Below are 19,525 nucleotides of genomic sequence, written 5' to 3' on the forward strand. Positions count from 1 at the left end.
GGCAGACACACACACACACACACACACACACACACACACACACACACACACACAGTACCCTATTGATTAGTGGCATCTGATGGCAATGCAGTACTCTTTGTTCCAAAGAGTTTCATGCCACTGCTGTGAAGATGTAAGGGAGGTGTGCATAGCGTTTGAAGCGCACTGCAGGAGATCACTCCACTCCAATCCACTTCACTCCACTCCACCCGCTCAGCCGAGAGCTCTGAATTGCAGCGCTGCCAACAGGACGGGTGAAAGGAACAGGCACCGTGGCTGCGACCATTTGCACAGAGAACGAGTAGCACTTTATAACCAAAGGATCTCACGCCTGATGTGCGAAGAAACCTAGCGAACGGCATGCCGTGATTAAATGTTACGTTACAAGATGCTGAGCCAATCAGATAACAGAGTTCCTGCGTTTATTAGTATATGTTCCTGCAAAAAAGCACACCCCAAATTGTTCATCTTCTATATTCTCACTTACTGTACTGTACTGATCTCAGGCTCTGAATGACCTTGTGCTGTACAATACCTTTCATAATAGGTTAATAATTTATAGGACTGAATGTGTGTAATATCTCCCACTGAGCCACTTTATGTCTTTATGCACACATTGTTTACATCTCATGTGAGAATAGGTGTACAACTGTAGCATAATATTGTTTCGTTGCCTATAGATGCTTAAAGCGTTCTTTACAATAAACCTGAGACTGTCGCACGAATTTACTTAGGAAGCTTATATTCTGAAATCCCAGAGATGAGTTAGGTCCTGTTATCACAGCTACACATGTCCCTCTGCCTCAACAGTCTTTCTTTCCTTTTTTCCCCCCTCTTACTAGAAATTAATAGATGGAATTCAATTTGTGTCCTAAATATTGAAACAAATAAAATAAAACACTTACACTCAATACCATAAATATTAAATAAACCTCCTTACAGAAAATCACCGTATCGACCGTGATACGTTTTGTAATACGTAACGAGGCTGTTTACACGTTTGTTTTTAGCGTTCGATAATGTAGCGTCATCCACCGTAGAAGCCTCGTGCTTTAGCCGTTACAGAAAGAGCATGTACTGTATTAAAGAGCTTTGTAGTAAGTGGTATAAACAAATCGTCTGGATTAGAGAAGGCGCTACAGTCAGACGTGTACTGTTGTAGAAAATGAATCGACACCCTCTGACCAATCAGATTAGAGCATTCAGCAGCACTGTGGGATAAATAAGAATTAGTAGAGGTATAAAGAAAAGAAATAAATAAATAAATTATATTAAGCTGTACATTATGGTGATAAGAAGGTAATGACGATGTGAGTCGAACAGAAATATAAACATGTTTCTAATAGAATCCGAAGGCAGTGATGTGTGGAGATAAAGTGTTAAGTGCAGTAGAAGATCATGTAAAATGTTAGTGTGGAAAGCAGCAGTGTGAACAGGCAGCAGTTCAAGTGTCTCACAGTAATAGGTATACATCCTACTGTTTCCTCACTGAAACTAAGAACCATAACCACGATAAAAACACACTTGGTTTAATCGATAGCTACAGTATTGGGCATTTATTTGGTGCCTCAAAATTTAAAATCTTTCACTTCACCAGCAAAAAAAAAAAAGGCTTTAATATTACGATAATATCCCGGTGTGCCACGACACACCTACTCTACTCTATTATAAAGTGGTAAATTTGTGTGTTACTTAAATCTCCAGGATGTTTGGAAGTGCCGTGGCTGTACTGCAAATCATCTCATTACTACAGCGAGCACAGCTGCTACCAGCTATTTGAAAAAGTTCATTATTCCCTGTCAAGCGAGCTTGGATGACACGCGTTGAAGCAAACGATTGATATTTTACTTCGCAGCTTCATATTAGTTTATTTGACAGATTATCCAATGAGACTAGATAAAATACAGCACAGGAAGCTTTTAGCATCTCGCAGACTAGTGTTACTTATCCCTTCAACTCAGTTTTATTAGTAGAGAGCTTTTAACAATCAGCAACGTCATGAGGCAGATCGCTGATAAGGAAGCCAGAGATGAAAGTTCCTGAGTGCCAAAAAAAAATTCTGATTATATAGTGGGATTATTGCTGCGTTTGTCATAACAAGCATGTGGACATTTAAAGAAATGTTTCTCTAAAAATCAAGCTATGAAACTGAAGCCACTTGCATCTGGTCCTCCTTCTCCTTGCTGTTTCCAGCCGGAGGCATTTGTGCTGCTGCTGTACTCATTATCTCGGAGATGCATGGTGTCACGTCTGCACTGCTGGCAGATGAAATCTTTGCATGAACTCCCCAAATACTGACTGGGTTCCAGCATGCTTGTGTCTACAACAACAGTTTTTAATGAAAGAGCTGTGGATTGCCTGAGGCACGCTGCAACAGAAGATGATTGTTTTTTTCAAGGCAGGCTCAGAGTTCGCCGGTAACCTTCAACGACCTTTATGTGCTACATCAATTGTGAATTAAGTTTGTGGGGCTGTTGGGTTGCTTTAAAATGCATCACATAATACTTCATTAAAGCCAACGAATGTAACAGAGTAGCATCGAATGCAGGGTGCAAGTATGTATGAGAGTGTGTGTATAGAGCAGTTATGATATTGATTGTAAAAGAAAAAAAAAAGCACTTCATCCTTAAAGGAAAACTAAGCTCACTACGTTAAATGACTGCACATTAATCTTTACAACGACCGTCATCATTTATTTAATAGTAAAATAATTCAGAGTTGTATATTTATTAGGGGGTTAAATATCTGTCATCATCGTGCTGGTCTAGTTTTCATTATGGATAGCAACTAGGTTTCCCACCTGCTCATTGTGGCACCAGTGGGATCTGGACCTTGATTTATCGCTACCTAAAAAGAGTAACTATATAGAGTGATGCAGCTGCACTTCAATCCTTCACCCTGGCTCGGTCACCTCTACACTCTGCTCCGACAGATCTCCCAAAGGTTTGACTTTGTAGCTACAGTAATACCTCCTCATCTGAGCTGTATCTCAGTTAAAGTGCACTACCTTCGCCGTCTCTAGTACTTTCTACATCTACGCTGAATTTTTGGTCAGTGTGATATTTAAATGATGCCGAGAAATGGTGGGTGAGAAAAGAAGCTATTTTTTTCCTCTCTTAACGGCAAACCTTATCAGTCAGCTTACTTGGTCAGAATCACTTGTGTTTGAGATCAGACAGAGTTTCTCACAGCGATAGCAACCATCCAACAATTCAGCACCTGAATCACTAAGCACATCAAAGCTGGTTCAGAACAAATCCAAGTTGCTCAAGATCTATGAAGGAACGCAAGACTGTGTGGGAGGGTTTAGTAACATCTCTGTCTAACGGTAACAGCTCCCTCAAGCATGGTCGCATAGCATTTGTAAGAAACCTTGGGGCAAAGTAATTAGAGAGCAGAACAAACATTCAACAAATATTCACACAGGGATTAGACATTGTATTGAAATACATGGATACAGTTACTAGGGTTCTGCACAATGTTAAAGCCTGTGCCGATTGGGAGGGTTAAACAGTTATGAGAAATGGGTTCATGGAGTCGTCTTTAGTGAATTCGTTCATTCTGACATAATTCCGTCGACGTAAATCGTCATCGTTTGAAAATAAAGGGGAGGGAAAAACATAAAATGCACTGTAGTAATGTTGTAGCTGTGAATTCCATTCTTCTTCGTCACTCATTGACGCCCGGTGAATAAAAGAGACAGTGTTCAGCAGAGCATCTGTCAGCATGTGTTAACAAGCCTCTTTCTGTCAAATCCAGGCAAGCACTTTTCTAGCACTCTCAGAAGAAATGTGCCAAAGACGATGAGTGCGAGCGTGTACTGAAGTGAGTAAATATAAAAACTAGCTGGGTTTTTTTTTTCTGATGAAATAAAGCACGACGCAACAAGTGCTCGCGAAATAAGCACGGATTTCTTTACCTCAAATTCCAGGTAGTGCTCTTTCAGGCGGTACTCGTCAATCTCCTTGGCTCTGACCTTCTTGTCTGGAGGGTAGGACCTGTGCTCAGCTAGTTCTGTGGAGATATGCTTCAGCTTGGCTTCGTGCGACTTCAGCTGCTCCTCCTGCAATACAAAGAAAAGTGAAACTAATAGCCTCGAGGCTTAAAAGCTAGAACGCTTGAAATATCTATCCACAGTTTTCCATTAAGCACAAAAATCATTGTGATTAGTCTCAGTTTCAGAGATCCATTAGAATCAGCCTATGACAATTTTTACTCCAACACTGGGTCTGAAATCATTCCCTCGCTCTCTCGTTCACTATTTATTACGACACACAGTCATGGGAGTATTTCAGTCGACCTAAAATTGAATACTGTTGTTGTTGAATGCAGGAATAAACTTGCTATAGCTCAGCAATTCTAGTTTTCTAATGTCAATTACAGACGAGAAATCTCTCATCCAGCTGTCCCATAGAAAGAAAGCGACTGATTTTACTCCCTTGGCTCTCAGTCATAGATAAGCCGCATAGATCAGATACAAACTCCTCATCTTCGTGCCACACACTAACCTCATGACACTCGACCCTCGTGGCTTCTCTATCAGATCCCAGGCTGCAACCAATCACTTGCATTTATTACAAAATATATTATCTGAAATCATCTCAGTGGACCAGAAACCAGCACTGGCACTCAGACAAGTCACATGAGTTTCAACATATTATTTTTTACAATAAAAGTAGCAGAGACACATGATCCTTCATCTAAAAGACATGCATTTGTTCGTGGTTCTGATTTCACCTGTGACATCCTGGTGGTCGAGGCTGGCAGCAGCGGGCGGCTGAATTTTTTCTGCGAGCCGATGGCGGCAGGGAAAGAGGGCGCGGAAAACATGGCGGCCACCGAGTTGATGACTCTGATCCAAGACTCCATCTCCTCAGGGCTCCTGCGGAGGACACGGATGACAATGAGCTCCTGTTTAATGGCGAACAAGTGTTTAAAAGTCTGTCCTGAACATTAAGTGTATTCAAATTCATCTGCTTGAGAATATCAAAGCGATGATGGTCTAAGATACATCTTTTAGTGTGTAAGTAAGGTTTCAATGCATCACATACACCGACTCCAGCAACAGTGAAATATACAAATGGAAATCGACTCTGCGGGAATGTTCTCACTCGGTCCGTATTAAGGTGCATTACTTGACTGCTGTCACAGAGTGAACTTCTCTAATTAACGCATTTAAAAAATGGTCCCTGAGGAGCGCTCCAGTCTATTTATATTGATTAAACCCTTTATTTAGTTTGCAGTGAATACTAAGGCACGTACTGTAGGAGAAAAAGGGGGGAAAAAAAGCAACAGCTACAACAGACTGAGAAAGAAGATAAATGTGTTTTCACTATGAACCCAAGCATGAAATTAGATTGTGGTTCCAGGGGAGGTCTCTATTCTGTCTTCAGTGTGGTCCTGTGAGAGATGGCATTTCTGTCCTCGACAGACTGTGATTCTTACTGGGCCTGGAAGAGGAAGACTCTCCAGTCGGCTGTCTTCAGCTTTAGCACGTTGGGCTTCTTCTCGTAGTCTACAGCCTTTATGGCCAGGGCATGATGCACGCTGATGGCATTCTTCAGGTCCTCCTCAGACAGGGACTTCTCTGGTTTGAACTCATCCTGCAGGGCAACATAACAGCACTTAATGCAGACAAGAAATGGAGTAAGAAGTATAATACATTTACAGCAATATTCATTCCCGTAAATATTTATGATCTGTCTAAATGGCTTTAAGTGTTTTTGTTGTCTTCAGATGACAATTCTGCCTGGACATGCTACAGCAACTTCTTCATTGGGTTTGTAGACAAAATTAGCAAGATTCAGGTGTGTTTGTATTACTCTGGCTTATAGGATGGACTTGAACTACAGTTCAGAAGAATTTAGAGATATTGAGGAACTGTGAGAAACCATCCTTGTATTTAAAACCATTTAAAAAATGTCTTTTTTTCAGTTTGACTGTTATTCAGGATATTTAGAGTGACTTACGCCGACCTCATGTATTTTAGTCATTATTTAGCGTTACAGGCTACGTTTTGTCCTTGTCCTTTGTCCTCCTGTTTTAATTCCTCTTATCCCACAGTACTTTGCCAACAATAACCAATTATTAATTATTAATGACATTACACATTTTAACCATTTCTAATTAGGTCACTTTATAGCAGTTACCTGGACAGACACTCTTTTACTCTGAGGCAAAAAAAGAAACTGTACAGCTTGTTACTTTATTAAGAAACTGCTAAGAGTGTATAATGCTGTGGAAAGTTTTATCCATCCGATTGTCTTCATGACAGTTCGAGACTCTTCCTGGATCCTCTGCATTATGCTTTTTAGAAGGAATGATAAATTCAGCATACAGAATTTTTTTAGCTATATAAGCAGTTCTTGGAAAGGTCAATGGAAGAGAATTTATAGAAACCTTCACAAAATTCACATCACATTAATAAACAACCGTTCTAAATCATTTGTGTTACTGTTCAGCAGCATGTTTCGACTCTAAAAATACACTTAGTGTCAGTGTGAACAAAATTGGTTGCGTGTATGATAGAACTTTCCAGACCAGACTGAGGTAAATAACTGAGTGGGAGGTGTTGTCGGAGCTTGTGGCTATACTGAGACGTGTAAACTAGGTCAGCGAGGTGCAGGAGGAGCCGGGTTGTAAATTCTGGCCACGCTGACGTGTGTGTAGCGAATGGTAAACAGTATCGACTCGCCTTCAGTCTGTCAGATGTGATGTCAAGGTTATCGCTTTTCATATTCCAGGCCTGCTACTTCTCACATGAAAAGTTCAGCTGTTCTCAGATGCTTGCAGCTTTGATGGGCTTAACGGAGTACATTTTATGTTACGGCTCTAGGGTCTGAGAGACGGCTACGAGTAACGGTCAGAGAAGGCGCATGGAGTCGGAAAAGTAAATTTAATCGATGAAATATTTAAGATGGAATGTATTATATTCGTGAAAAACGATAAATACGCAAAGAAACAGATGTGAAAATCCAACCCTACTCCTACTCTGTGCTAATGTAGTGCCTGCTTAATAATAAATAGATTTAAAATGAAAAAACAAAACAAAACAAACAACAGTGTACTGGTGATAGAGTCACGAGTGACCAAGGCTCACTGATTTGTGTGGGGATTAAAGGATAGCGCATGTGGTCCAGTCCTTCAGATTAGCTACCGTAGCACAAATTGAGAAAAAAAAAAAGTTCATGCTGGCTATGACAGAAAGGTGTCAGAACACACAGTGTATCAGAGCGATCAGAGTCTCCATGCTGTCCCCTATAGACTGCTGAAAGCTTCTACAATGACCATGTGAACATCAGAACAGCAATGTTAGAAGAAGGCCTGGTCTTAAATATCACATTTTCTTTTACACCATGTGGATGTCTGCATGTGTGTGTATGTGTGTGTGTGTGGATGTCTGCATGTGTGTGTATCTCTTTGGGGAAGATTGTGAGTTCAAATCCCAGCTACACCAAGCACCGCCAGGCCCCCGCCCAAGGCCCTTAATCCTCTATTGTATAAAATAAGATTAAATGTAAGGGCATCAGCCAGTTATCCAGCGCAAAAGAGGCCTCTGTGTGTCAGTGCCACAATGCAAGAAGTGTTCAGAAGTGGGTTGAGGAACAACAGTGCCTCCAAATTCCCTGTGTGCTGGACAACAGGCCAAAATCTTAGTGCCCCAGCACACCTTCAGAAGTCCTGTGGAGTCCAGGCCTTAGAGATAACAGTATTATCATAGATGAGACATCGTAGTATTAAAAAAAATGCTGTTTACCCCCCAGCGGTTTTACACTGATGGTATTTTTGCACATTTGACAATAAAGAAAAACACAGCTTCTTTACTCTGTGCATATTCTCTATCCCAGCCCAAAAGATTTGTGCCATCTGAATAGACTCACTGGTCTTTAACTTATTCCTGAATACGTTTCACTTTTCTCACGTAATATTGACACAAATCGTCGACTCTAACAACAACCCACGCTGGCGGAACAAGCGAATCAGTCATGTCACAATAAGCCGAACCCAGACTGTTCAGACCCGTCGTCTCCACACGCAGTCAAAAGTCCATTTTAAATTCAAATCTACACTTCACTCTGTTCTGCTAATGAGCCACACAGATTAATTCAACATGATTGCCACTCATCACTTAATGTATCAAGAACACTAGTCCATGACTGGCGACGCCACGAACAGCTAGGACTCTAGCTGAAATCAGTCAGGAAATGTAGACAAAACATCCTTCTTGTTTCCTATCAATGAGCTCGTCCCTGTGCCTCGCATAAAATCTGCGGCAGTGTGAAGATCGACCGTAAAGGTTTTATGCTAATGTCTGGAAGGTTGTGAGTTTAAATCCCACGACTGTCACGGAGCCACTGTTGAGTTTTATAACAGCGTTTTGAATAAGAATAAAAAAAACAAAACTATTTTGTTTTGATAAATGATTCATTTGTCTTGTAGCACTTTTAACAGACAGAGTAAAAGCTGTCAGTACTCGTCCCCAAGCACAGCCCCATAACCGTGTACGTTTGATGAATGTAATAGTCTCTGCAAGTCACAGTTATCTCATATACAAATTGTTACCTAAAATGCCTGTTATATTGCGCCCCACTCCCCGTAAGCTAAACAACAGTCAAGGTAAAGGAGATTAATCTGGCTTTGCAAAGCTTACTCACACCTCCAGTAACGTACAGTACATACAGCCTGCGACTGACACATTCTTGAGAAGGACATACTGTTCTCTATATACTGTTGAGTGTAAAAATACACATCCCCCATGGATTCAGGAGGGAAGAAAAGAAGAGGTTTGCCAAGACCTTCTTGGTCTTCGGAGCAAGAGAAGTGATTTATTTTTATTTTTTTTAAATTGTCGTAGAATTGGGCTCAGTTTATAGCGAATCCTATCCGAAGAGAAAGAAACTAAAGGAAAAAAAAAAGACAGTTTTGCAATTGTTGGCAAACTGTTGTAGGACAAGAGGACTACAAATAAATATTCACTTCATGGTCGAAACATTCCTTTCTTTCACCACTTACATATTTTTTATATTTAGACCTTTTGAGTGTTTTATTCCTTACTTAACTGCCATATTGTTTGGAACGAAAGTCGTTTGTTGCATGAAAGTCACCTGACAACAAGACTGTTTGTAAAGTGTTCAGAATGATTATCTTGATGATGGTGGGAAACTATTCAAATCTAAGAGGAAAAAGCTGCGTAAATGTTAAAGGCAGTTATAAAGGCGATGTTCAAATCATACAAAAACATCGCGCATTACTCCATCTACAGCCTTCAATTTCCATCTAATGGTTTAGTTTTTTTTTTTCCCCCTGTTAAAAATAGCAGGAACATGCAAATGACTGTGGGAAAACATTTACAATAAATAAAAGGTGCCTGGCTGCTTGTTGTTAATAGTAAATTAGCTTTAATGGAAAGCAAATAGAACTCGGAAAGCAGCTACTGTATAATGCGAAATAAAACATCGGAATGTAACACGTGTTGCTCTGCGTGCTAATGAACAGAGGAGAAAGTGAGCGCTGTACACGTTTAACTGCGTCTGGAAACAACCAGCTGAGACACGTGACTGATGATCACTACAACGAAACACAATTGTGAATTTTAATGCTGGCTGCTTTAATCACTTCCACAGGTTAATGGAGTATAAAAACAAAAACAAAACAAAACAAAAAACACAAAAAAGACTTCATTTAAATGTCATGTTTTTCCACAGTATAGAACAGGAAAGGGAGTGGAGAAAGGTACCTTCTGTAAATACAGGATCATGCCTTTGAGAACAGCATAAAATGTCTTCCAGCCTCTCTTTCCTCTAGGGGCTAGAAAACATGAACAAGAGGAGTTTTAACCTTGTGAAAAATAAAAGAACAGAATTCAGCTCTCATGTGCTGAATAAAACAGTCTGCAATACACACAGAGAACTACTGGCTAGGTATCAAAATATTTCAGGAAGTTTGCTTCAATATATAAATCCTCATAGTATTTGTTTCCCCAACACAAGTTTATTTATAAGCAAGAGATTTAGGAGGTTTACTTCTTGATTATTTGTATGACCGGATGATCCGAGTGCAGGAACAGCACACATAAGCCCTGCTGTTTTTATCCTGACTATAATAGAGTTCCACCGGTCCCGTGGGTGGACTTGACCTTGCTGGCACTCGGTATTCTGGAGATGCCGTGAAACTGCTGGACTCGAGCTGGCACGTCAAACTAATCTTTTATCAGATTTTGTAAATGTATTAGCTGATGATCAGAGATCGCTTTCTAACCTTGTCTTTATAAATCTTTTATTTTGCTCTGGAGAGCTGCAATAGAAGAGAAGACGCCTATTTTTGTGCAACGCCGCTGTTACGTTCTGGCGAGTGAAAGCAAACGAGCCACCTGTTAGCATACTGTCACAATGATATGATACTATTAATGTTAGACTGTGTCAAGATCAAGGCATGCTATCGGATTGCATGAAGGGTGATGGGATTTAGTTCTTTGTGTACCTAAATGCCACAGGGGCATTCTGCAGAGGTGGACTTTAATCCTCCTCTATTTCCCCAGACACGAGCGCAACACTAATGAGTCCGAATCCTTTCCTTTTCTTTGGTTACTGCTGAAAGTCATTATACAGGTTATGGACGTCATCGTGAAATACAAAGCACTAATGGTGAATGCTATGCATTCGTGCCTGGTCATTAGCATTGCTGTTTTCAACCTGCTCTTCCTCCTGCCAGGCTGTACGGTGCAGCAATTATTTTAATAACCTTTCCTACCTTGCATTAGCATCTAGATTTTTTTTTTTTTTAGGGAAAATTTTTTTTTATGATTGTAATACGAAATGAGGAATCTCATTTCGTAGAGTCAAGGGTGTGATATAAAGGATTCAAGGGTGTGATATAAATCTTATGGGAAATAAATAAATAAATAACCTGAGAAAAAGGGAGCAATGATCACACCAGTTCATTCATTAAAGTCACACCACTGCGCTGCTCAAGTCACAAATCTGAGAAGTTCGAAATTTTCTATAACATTAGCTCACGTAAAAAGCGAATCCCAGGTCTATAATAAAGCACTCCTTTTAATATGTTACTGTTTCTATAGCAACGGCTAACTTACGAGAACTTGCATGCAGACTAAAAACCACATTTAAGAAAAAATGCTTTTTATTAACAAAGAAAACATAGAGCCGTCGTTATGGAAGGAGTCTCCAGTGTCAGAAGACTTGTGCTCAAGAAAAATAGAGTTTTATAACAGCGGCTGTTTTTGAAGCTTCTATAATGTAAAGCAGCGTTTTAGGGACAGCGATACATGTTGTATCAATTAAAGAACAATGCATTTTGCTGTGGAGTTACCGGAATATAAAACTTCAGGTTGTTATAGGAAAATAAATCATGTCTGGTTCCAGGGCACATTCCTTAAGTTAGGTTTTATTTATTACTCGTACTTTTCTTGCCATCCATGTCAGCGTGGATTTTCCGGGCCAGAAAGCCTGCTTTGTAAACAGCAGCATTGGGGTCATGGGCGATATCCAGGAAAGGGTTGCTGCTGCTGCTGATCCTGCTGATGCCCTTGGTGTGAGTGTTGTCGTTCTTGGTGTCTGCGAGCTCCGACAGCGATTTCTTCAACTCATCCCCGTCACTGAGGGCAAAAGAAAACACGCTACAGCATCAAAGTTATACGCTTTTGATTTGTACCAAATTTACTTTATCCCACTGTGCTAATGATAGTTCTGAAGCAAAGACACGGTCCATTTGACTTTGCTAATTTGGTAACCCACTGATTGGCACAAAAATAATTTTTAAACCATATGAGAGTCTTTTTTTTTTTTTTTTTAAGTCTGTACGAAATTGATGCTTTGCACTGCGGGAGTGAAGTATGATCTTTTTTCCCTCTTCACACATGACTGAGCAACAAACTTTAGCATCTCTTTTAATTATAGATCACGGGGGGGGGGGGGGGGTGGGGGGTGTCAGTGTATGCTTAATATAACTAGGTATAAACAGATCTTATTTTCCTAAACAACTGTCCTGAGACGTGATGATCCCTTCTGTATAGGGAACGTACATACTCCTCTTAATATGTCACCCTATAAAAACACTGCTTATGCAATAAACTATTTTTGTCATCATCACACTGTAGAAGTGAAAAGAGAAGACCGCACACTCTCCTTTACAGAATACTTATGGGATTAGGACAACGTAGAAGTTTTGGATGTGACATTTATATTATATCAGCTTATCCAGAATGACTTACATGTTATCGTCTTTATACAGCTGAGCAGTTGAAGGTTAGGGCCCTTGCTCAAGGACCAGCATGAGCAGCTTTCGATGAAGAGATTTAAACTCACAAGCTTCCGATCACTTAACCACCGAGCTACCACTTCCCAACAATTCCGTACATGATGAAGCTGCTACATGCACAATAAAAGACAGAAGATAAATAAAACAATTCCACACAAGGTAAAGGCTCTGGTGGGATTCCATCAATACGTATCTAAAAGCTGGTGAAAGACAACGTGGGCTGGTGTGTAGGAGGGAATCTACGTTGTTTTTAAAACAGAATACATAACAGCAAGCCATTTAGCTCTCACCGCCTCTCCAGCATCATCGCAATCAATACGGGCATCTCCACACACTATTGTTTTTTCCCCCCCCCTCAGCTTGACTCTTCCTATACGCAATAAGCCACTATTTCAACAGCAAATGCTTTCTGAGAGGGACAGAGTTCTCACCGCTGCTCCTCTTACGCCCACTTCGCGAGCGAGTTATTATGGATACAGGTACGAGTCGACGCATCAGCAGTTTTAGTAGCACTCTGGGGCATTTCTTCCCCCCCCCCAGTAAAACTTGAGTTATTTTGTTGCCTGTAACCGAACACACAATTATCTCTGATGATAATGATCCACCCAGCCATGCGTTTTGAAACCCAGCTGCTTTTCATTGCAGGGGATAAACCCAAACATTCTTCTGAGGAGAAAGGGATGATATTAAAGCATTAGAGCTGGATTACATGCAACTATGTCGAACATCTCGTCGTTCCTTCTCCTCTGTTCCAGTGTCTATATTCGCACCTTCAAATGACCTGGATGGAATTCTGTATGGATTAAAATGCTTTGAATTCAGAAATCTATTTCTTCAAGGATGCAGTTTTCAAAACAAAAAGGACCCGAAACCTCAAGCCCAGAAATACGACATCTCCAAACCGCATTTGATCGGAAATTATGACTGCATCTTGAATCAAATGATACTAAACTAATCAGAGTTCCACTGCAGGTACTGATACTGGGTCACCATCTGACATGAGCTACATGATCCGAAGAGAAAATGGAGATAAAGAAATGTGTCTTCAGCTCAAATGAGAAAAATAAATAGCATTACATAGACTTGTGGAAGGGATTAGGTCCCTAGTGGTCTAACAGCAGGATCTCATGCTCTCACTGCCTTGGCCAGGGTTCGATTCCCGGGCAGGAAACCAACCCAGGGATTGAGGGGTTAACTTTCAGTGCCGGTCTCGGACCAGGGTAAAATGGGCAGTGCCGGAAAGAGCATCCAGTGTAAAACCTGTAGAAAAAACATTTATATGCAGATCGAATGATCGGTTGTGGAGACCACAAACAGGGAACAGCCGAAGGACGTCAACTTTGGTTGGAAGTCGATGACAGGGTCTATTTTATCCAAATAATTCCAGTACAAGAGAGAATTTTTTAATGCATGTGATTTGGTGTATAATACGCTGAATTCATGTTTTTATCCCTAAATATCCCTAAATATCCCTAAATGCTGAATTTGTGTTTTATTTCTCTAAATCTGTGTTATTAAATGTTCTTCATGAAGTGTATGTTTCATACCTGTGAAAGATGCTGACTAAGATCTTAAAAATAGTTACATAAGCAGTGACTAGATTTAGTCTCTAAAGACGTGCTGTGACTGAGAGATGTGCAGACGCGGTATGACCAGACGGGCCGAATCAGCCATAACTCATCGTGACAAGCATCACTTCTACTACAGCACAAATCGAGCAACTTTTATGGAGACGAGTCTGGGACTGAACTGCATCAGGAGACAGGAGACAGATTGCCGTATCTGGGCAGGAGGAGCACAGAGGTCGAATGTGTGTGCTCATGTAATGTCGCAGCCGTTATTACGGCAGAGAAAAGCACAATTAGAAGAAGAACATCACTTTAATTCGTCTAATCCTGAAGCCTGCTGAGGAATTAGCAGGCTGTTTTACTTCTCTAGTATTATTTTGTTACCAACTGTGATGGAAAAAAAGGCACAATCACAGTTTAAGGAAAAATGATCGAGCCATATAGTATTTAATTGGAAATCTGAGAAAGTTTGAAAAGATGAGAAAGATTGATGTGAGAAAAAATGATGTCTTAATGTTAGTCATGGCAGCAAGTAGAAACCTCTTCACTGCAGCAAGGCAATAGAAAGCACACACACACACACACACACACACACACACACACACGTATTACAGCGAAGCAGCTGTCTGAGAGAACAGTGGCAGCAGATGCCACAGTCCACAACAAGGTCAGCATGAAGGCAAAAATCCCTTTGATTAGAACAAAAAGGCACATCTGTTCAAGTCCACGGTGTGTAAAGTACAAGTCCTTTACCCGGAAGAATAGTGCTCGGGGGGGAAAACGAAAAGAAAAAAAAAAAAGCTTTAATCTTTTTTTTTTCTTTTTTCTAATGTATTCATTTTTTTAATCAAAAGCACTCACTTTCATTCAGAACATGATCACCTTTGTGCACGGCTTCCTGTCTTCACACAGAAGAGGACGGTTTGTGCGACTTCCTCACACCTTCAACTGAACATTTCAGCAGTTAACGCTGACCTTCAAAGATTTCTGTTTGCTCACATTTTCCTTTGGCTACTGTTCAAAGATGGAAACTGGGCAGCACTGACATGGACGATGGGGGTCGGGATAAATGATGTGCTGCTTGCCAGTTTCCTGACCGAATTACATGTACGCGGTTTCAAAGCTGCTGAAAGCAGGTTATTAAGTACACGGCTGTTACATGTAGGAATCTTCACTGATCTACTACATGAATAAGAACAATTTTTGACTGTGGTAAGCCAACGGTTATTTAAAAAAAAAACAAAAAAAAAAAATATATACCACAATAACTAATTCCCAAATAATAAGGGATGATTAACGGGAGCTACAAGAGCGCCGCATCGCAACACCGTGACATAACACCATGACATAACACGGTCATAGAGAGAGAAATGAGAGTGAGATAAATAAATGAAGCATAGTGCAGATGGCCTGCAGGCAGAGAGGCTCTTAAATCACGCCGTGCTCGCCGTGTAAGGCGTCTGCAGGCTGTAATTTGGTAGATTACCTATGCTACAATGGAGCGGCCTCACACCATCATTGTTATCAGGGCGACAGCTTCATTCTAATGTGATGCTTTTTTTCTGATGTTAATTACGGCTCTTGTCTCAACTGTCACCAATCTAATCATTTGCCTGGGAACATACACGCGTGTGAAATCGCAACGGATTGGTCTGTATACTATATATCTGACATGGGAGTCTTGTGTTGTTGGCTGAAGCTCATCGTGATGAGCATCAAGACTTCAAGTTAAAGTTTAATGAATATTTACTGCGCTGAAAAACAAGCCTGTAAAATAAGAGTCGGACATAAAAATAAGAATCGTTTCAAAAATGTTCAGTAATTATTGTTTACTTATCGCTTGCATGCAGATAGATTTATTCAATGAGTGCTTTCCAACTCATTAGCCACATAGATGGGATTTAATCGGTAGATAAATGCGCTTGTATTTCTTAACATTATTAATAGATGCTATCAGTCGAGATATTCACTCGTCCAGCTGCCACGGACGACAAAACAAACTGCTCAACACCTGAAATGACTGGCTGTTCTGTAGCACTCATTCTGTAACCACAGCCAAACCAATTGTAACGGGAAAGTGAAAAAGATATCATTTTGGATGCTGGCAACATGATAATCATCCATGACTTGGAGGCTAGAGAGCAAAACAAACATGTTCTCTGAGTGGGAGGAAGGGAATATTCTCTCTCTCTCTCTCTCTCTCTCTCTCTCCAATCACAGTTACAGCTATGAGATGATGTATGAGGAAGAGGGCAGACAGAACAGGCAGGACGATTTCACGTGTCTCAAAAGGAAGCAGGGGTTTGCCTTCACCCTCTAGGGACATAATTAGTTGTTTTTTTTCTTAAACCGTGGAGAACAAATAACAATAATCTCCCGTTTTGACTTCGAATAAATACAAAACTGACCTTTTTGCCGATTTTAAAATTAATATTCTATATATATTTTGTCATTTTAATACCACCGATAGCAAATGAAAGGAATTTTTTTTTCTGTAAACCAATGAAAAAAATATATTTTTATCATTTGAAAAATGCCAGGTCACTGATTGGTCCCTCATTCAGCCAATTACAATCAACTTATGACCCCAGATTAACCTGAGAAAGCTTCAGGAATCACACAACACCTTTACAAACACAAGCTTCAGCTCCGTCCACCTCAGTGAACATTTTAGAGTCATCATAAGGAATCTCGTTGTCTCAGTATCACACAGTATGACATGGACATTGGTAGACAATAAACAGTGTGGACTGAGATATTTGTGCCACTTTGTTGTTTTTTTTTAAACAAACTTAACATTAATATAAAAATATTTGAACTATATTATGAACCAGCTATGAAGTCCTTCTAAAATAAAGAACCACTGGTCTCTATTTTTTTTTGTACCCTGCTGCTCCACAATATTAAACAATATGATAAATAGAATAAAAAAAAGGGTTGTTATTCTTTCATTAATAAAAAAAATAAAATAACCATCACTTGCAAACTGTAAGATGCATAAACCACCCCGAAATTATAATGCGGTTGGTTTGTTGTTTATTTACCTATAATGGCACAGTCGGTCACATTTTATTCCTTACATATCTAGTTGTATTATAAATGTAGTGTAAAAAAAAAAAAAAGGTACATACATTGCCCATTCCAGCTTCTCGTTCTTGATTGAGTTATACAATGCCTGCAGGGGAAAAAGGAGAGAGAGAGAGAGATGCAAATCAGTAAGACAATTAACACCACTGCTCTTATTATTTACAAATCTACTGGTCACAGATTGGATGTGTGCCCCGTCATATTTTCTCACACGTATGAGGTGTTTTATGATTCACCCGAGAGATCTCGGCATTTTGATTCCACTGAACAATCGCTCCAGGATCACGTGTGCTGTGCCGCTGCATACGGTTCTCGCCCCTGCCGTTAACAGATTATGCTGAAACGATACGGCTGTGATGTGTAATGCTCGGGGTGTTCGTCTCGCAGCTTCCTCTGCCTACTTCCTTTTGGAATCATGAGTCCGGTGTGTCTCCATTGCACCGCTTCAACTCTTCGTTGTGGGCTCGCAGGAGGAAGACTTACACAGGCTCAGGATAAGCGTAAGTGTTGTGTAAGAGTACTAAAATAATTACTTGAGCTAGAATTGAGCTACGCAGAAGGTGCGAATGACGTTCTATCCAACTGTTGGACTGCATTCGTAATGCCAGTGTGCTTATGATGGCCTCATTATTTTGGACCCTTTGAAGGACATGACTGTCCATCTTTAGACGGGTTGTAGCTTCTCCATGGTGTATTCACGTATAAACCAGCACATGAGCACTGAGGAGAAAAACTAAAATTCCACTGCACACCTTTTTAAACTCACCCCAGCCATTTCCCTGAGTGCATTATGGGAATACACGTTCCCTCAGCCAACAAGACTGCACTGTATGAACACTTGAACATAACCGTGCCCTACGCCATATTTCCCTATTAACACAACCTGAAATGGGACCCTCGTTAATGAGTGCACTACACGGTGAATGGCGTGTGATTTCAGACACACTATCAGGTTAATCAGAATTAATCTCATAGCATCTACTGTTTTTTTATAAAATGGCTGACGTTCTAATCAGAACGACGCGGATGTGAATCTTATCGCTTAGTAAACTTCGGTCTGAACACTCTGAGGATCTAATACAGGGTTGAGAAATCCTTGTTTCAGAATTCCCCAGATTTCACAAATCATAAATTCATCAGCAAGTAGAAACTGCAGTCAGATGTAAACAGCACATAAGAGTTTTCTGACTCGGTCGTTTTTTTTTGTACAGCCTACTGTTAAATGCACTAAAATGACACAGGATTGCACACATTTGACTATAATAAGCAGGTTTTATACTTCTGGAAAATCGACAAACCTTAAATGTAGCCTTAGTGCTCATTGGGCCATGATAAATGTTCCTGATGTAGAACGTCACATTTGTTCCTTTTACAACTGTGTGAGCAATAAAGGTGTTTTTCACCGGTATTTGGTTTGATATTGTCAGTATCTCCAACCCTGCTGCTGATCCTGAACAGACTGACCCGCTAATTAACCTGCCTCATTAATCCGAATCGATCTTCCGTCCATGTCAACGGCTAGACCACACCCAGGCTGATCTGCATGACGCTGCAGGTAGCAGGATTCAGGAGCTTGTGACAACATGGAGGAATGTCACTTCATTGTGAAGACAAACATCTTGGTAAGGAGTTTTGTCAATGTTCCAATACTCTCATCTATAACGTGGATTTAGCAAATCTTTAATTGGGATGCAGAAGCTGCAGGGTGTCATCACTAATCATTCTTCAGCTCTGTTACTGATAATAAAGCAGCTAACAGACAAGCTGGCCTGTTACATTGTACTAGTGAAGTTAACTTTGTGCTCATCAAGTAACATGTACTGTAAACACTGCAAACATTTTCTTTTAACATCATGACAAAACAGAGCCTCTGCTTTTTCCATTTGCTCTTTATTTGTCACTATTTTTTAATCTTTTCTTTTTTACTTTTTCCATTTCCTCCTTTTTCTCTGTACAGGTGGTGTCAGTCCTTCAAAATGGTATACGCTGCTGGTGAGTCTCCAAAGAGGTGTTGCTAATTGTCATGGTCTAATTATGCTGCATAAGGCATTAAAATGATTCAGAATCAAGTGCAAGTTAAAAAAAAAAAAAAAAAAAAAGATTTAGAATCAAGTGCAAATCTTTCTAAACTGATTAAGAATCAAAAGCAAATCTTTAAAAAACAAACGATTCCTAATCAAGTGCAAACCTTTTTAAAAATTATTCAGAATCAAGAGCAAATCTTTTTAAAACGATTCAGAATCAAGTGCAAATCTTTCGAAAACGATTCGGAATCAAGTGCAAATCTTTCTAAAGTTGCTAAAAAACTATCTAGAAAAAAATGTGTATTCTGTAATTCCTTTCATTCGCTCACTGATGCTCGTAAAATAAAACAAGTATTTGGAAATGTTCCCTTTGCAAGCATCAAATCGTGATTCATCGCAAAGACAATGTACGAAAGCATCTTCACTGTTGCTGTGTTTAATCAGTGCTGTATGTTTAACCCCCTCTTCTGGTCACTATTAGCACTGACAGGTGGCAGCAGGAGACCTAGCCTGAGGATGAAAACCCTGTGTGACGCACAAAGAGATGTACTATGAAGCGAACGACGGACG

At 40.2% G+C, this 19,525-nt stretch overlaps 1 protein-coding gene across 15 annotated transcripts in view; it reads right to left on the bottom strand.

Annotated features, from left to right (window-relative positions):
* The window catches only part of psd3l (pleckstrin and Sec7 domain containing 3, like), a 109,618-nt gene that overhangs the window by 2,742 nt on the left and 87,351 nt on the right, over nt 1–19,525 (bottom strand). For all 15 annotated transcript variants that reach the window (XM_047804554.1, XM_047804555.1, XM_027141200.2 and 12 more), the window contains 6 exons: nt 16,976–17,019; nt 11,421–11,614; nt 9,737–9,807; nt 5,446–5,603; nt 4,738–4,882; nt 3,920–4,063 (listed from right to left, as the gene is read on the bottom strand). In XM_047804554.1, coding sequence (XP_047660510.1) covers nt 3,920–4,063; nt 4,738–4,882; nt 5,446–5,603; nt 9,737–9,807; nt 11,421–11,614; nt 16,976–17,019 — 756 coding nt within the window. The remainder of the gene's footprint in view (nt 1–3,919; nt 4,064–4,737; nt 4,883–5,445; nt 5,604–9,736; nt 9,808–11,420; nt 11,615–16,975; nt 17,020–19,525) is intronic.

This window comes from Tachysurus fulvidraco, chromosome 20 (genome assembly GCF_022655615.1).
Source record: "Tachysurus fulvidraco isolate hzauxx_2018 chromosome 20, HZAU_PFXX_2.0, whole genome shotgun sequence".
In the NCBI taxonomy this organism is placed as follows: Eukaryota; Metazoa; Chordata; class Actinopteri; order Siluriformes; family Bagridae; genus Tachysurus; species Tachysurus fulvidraco.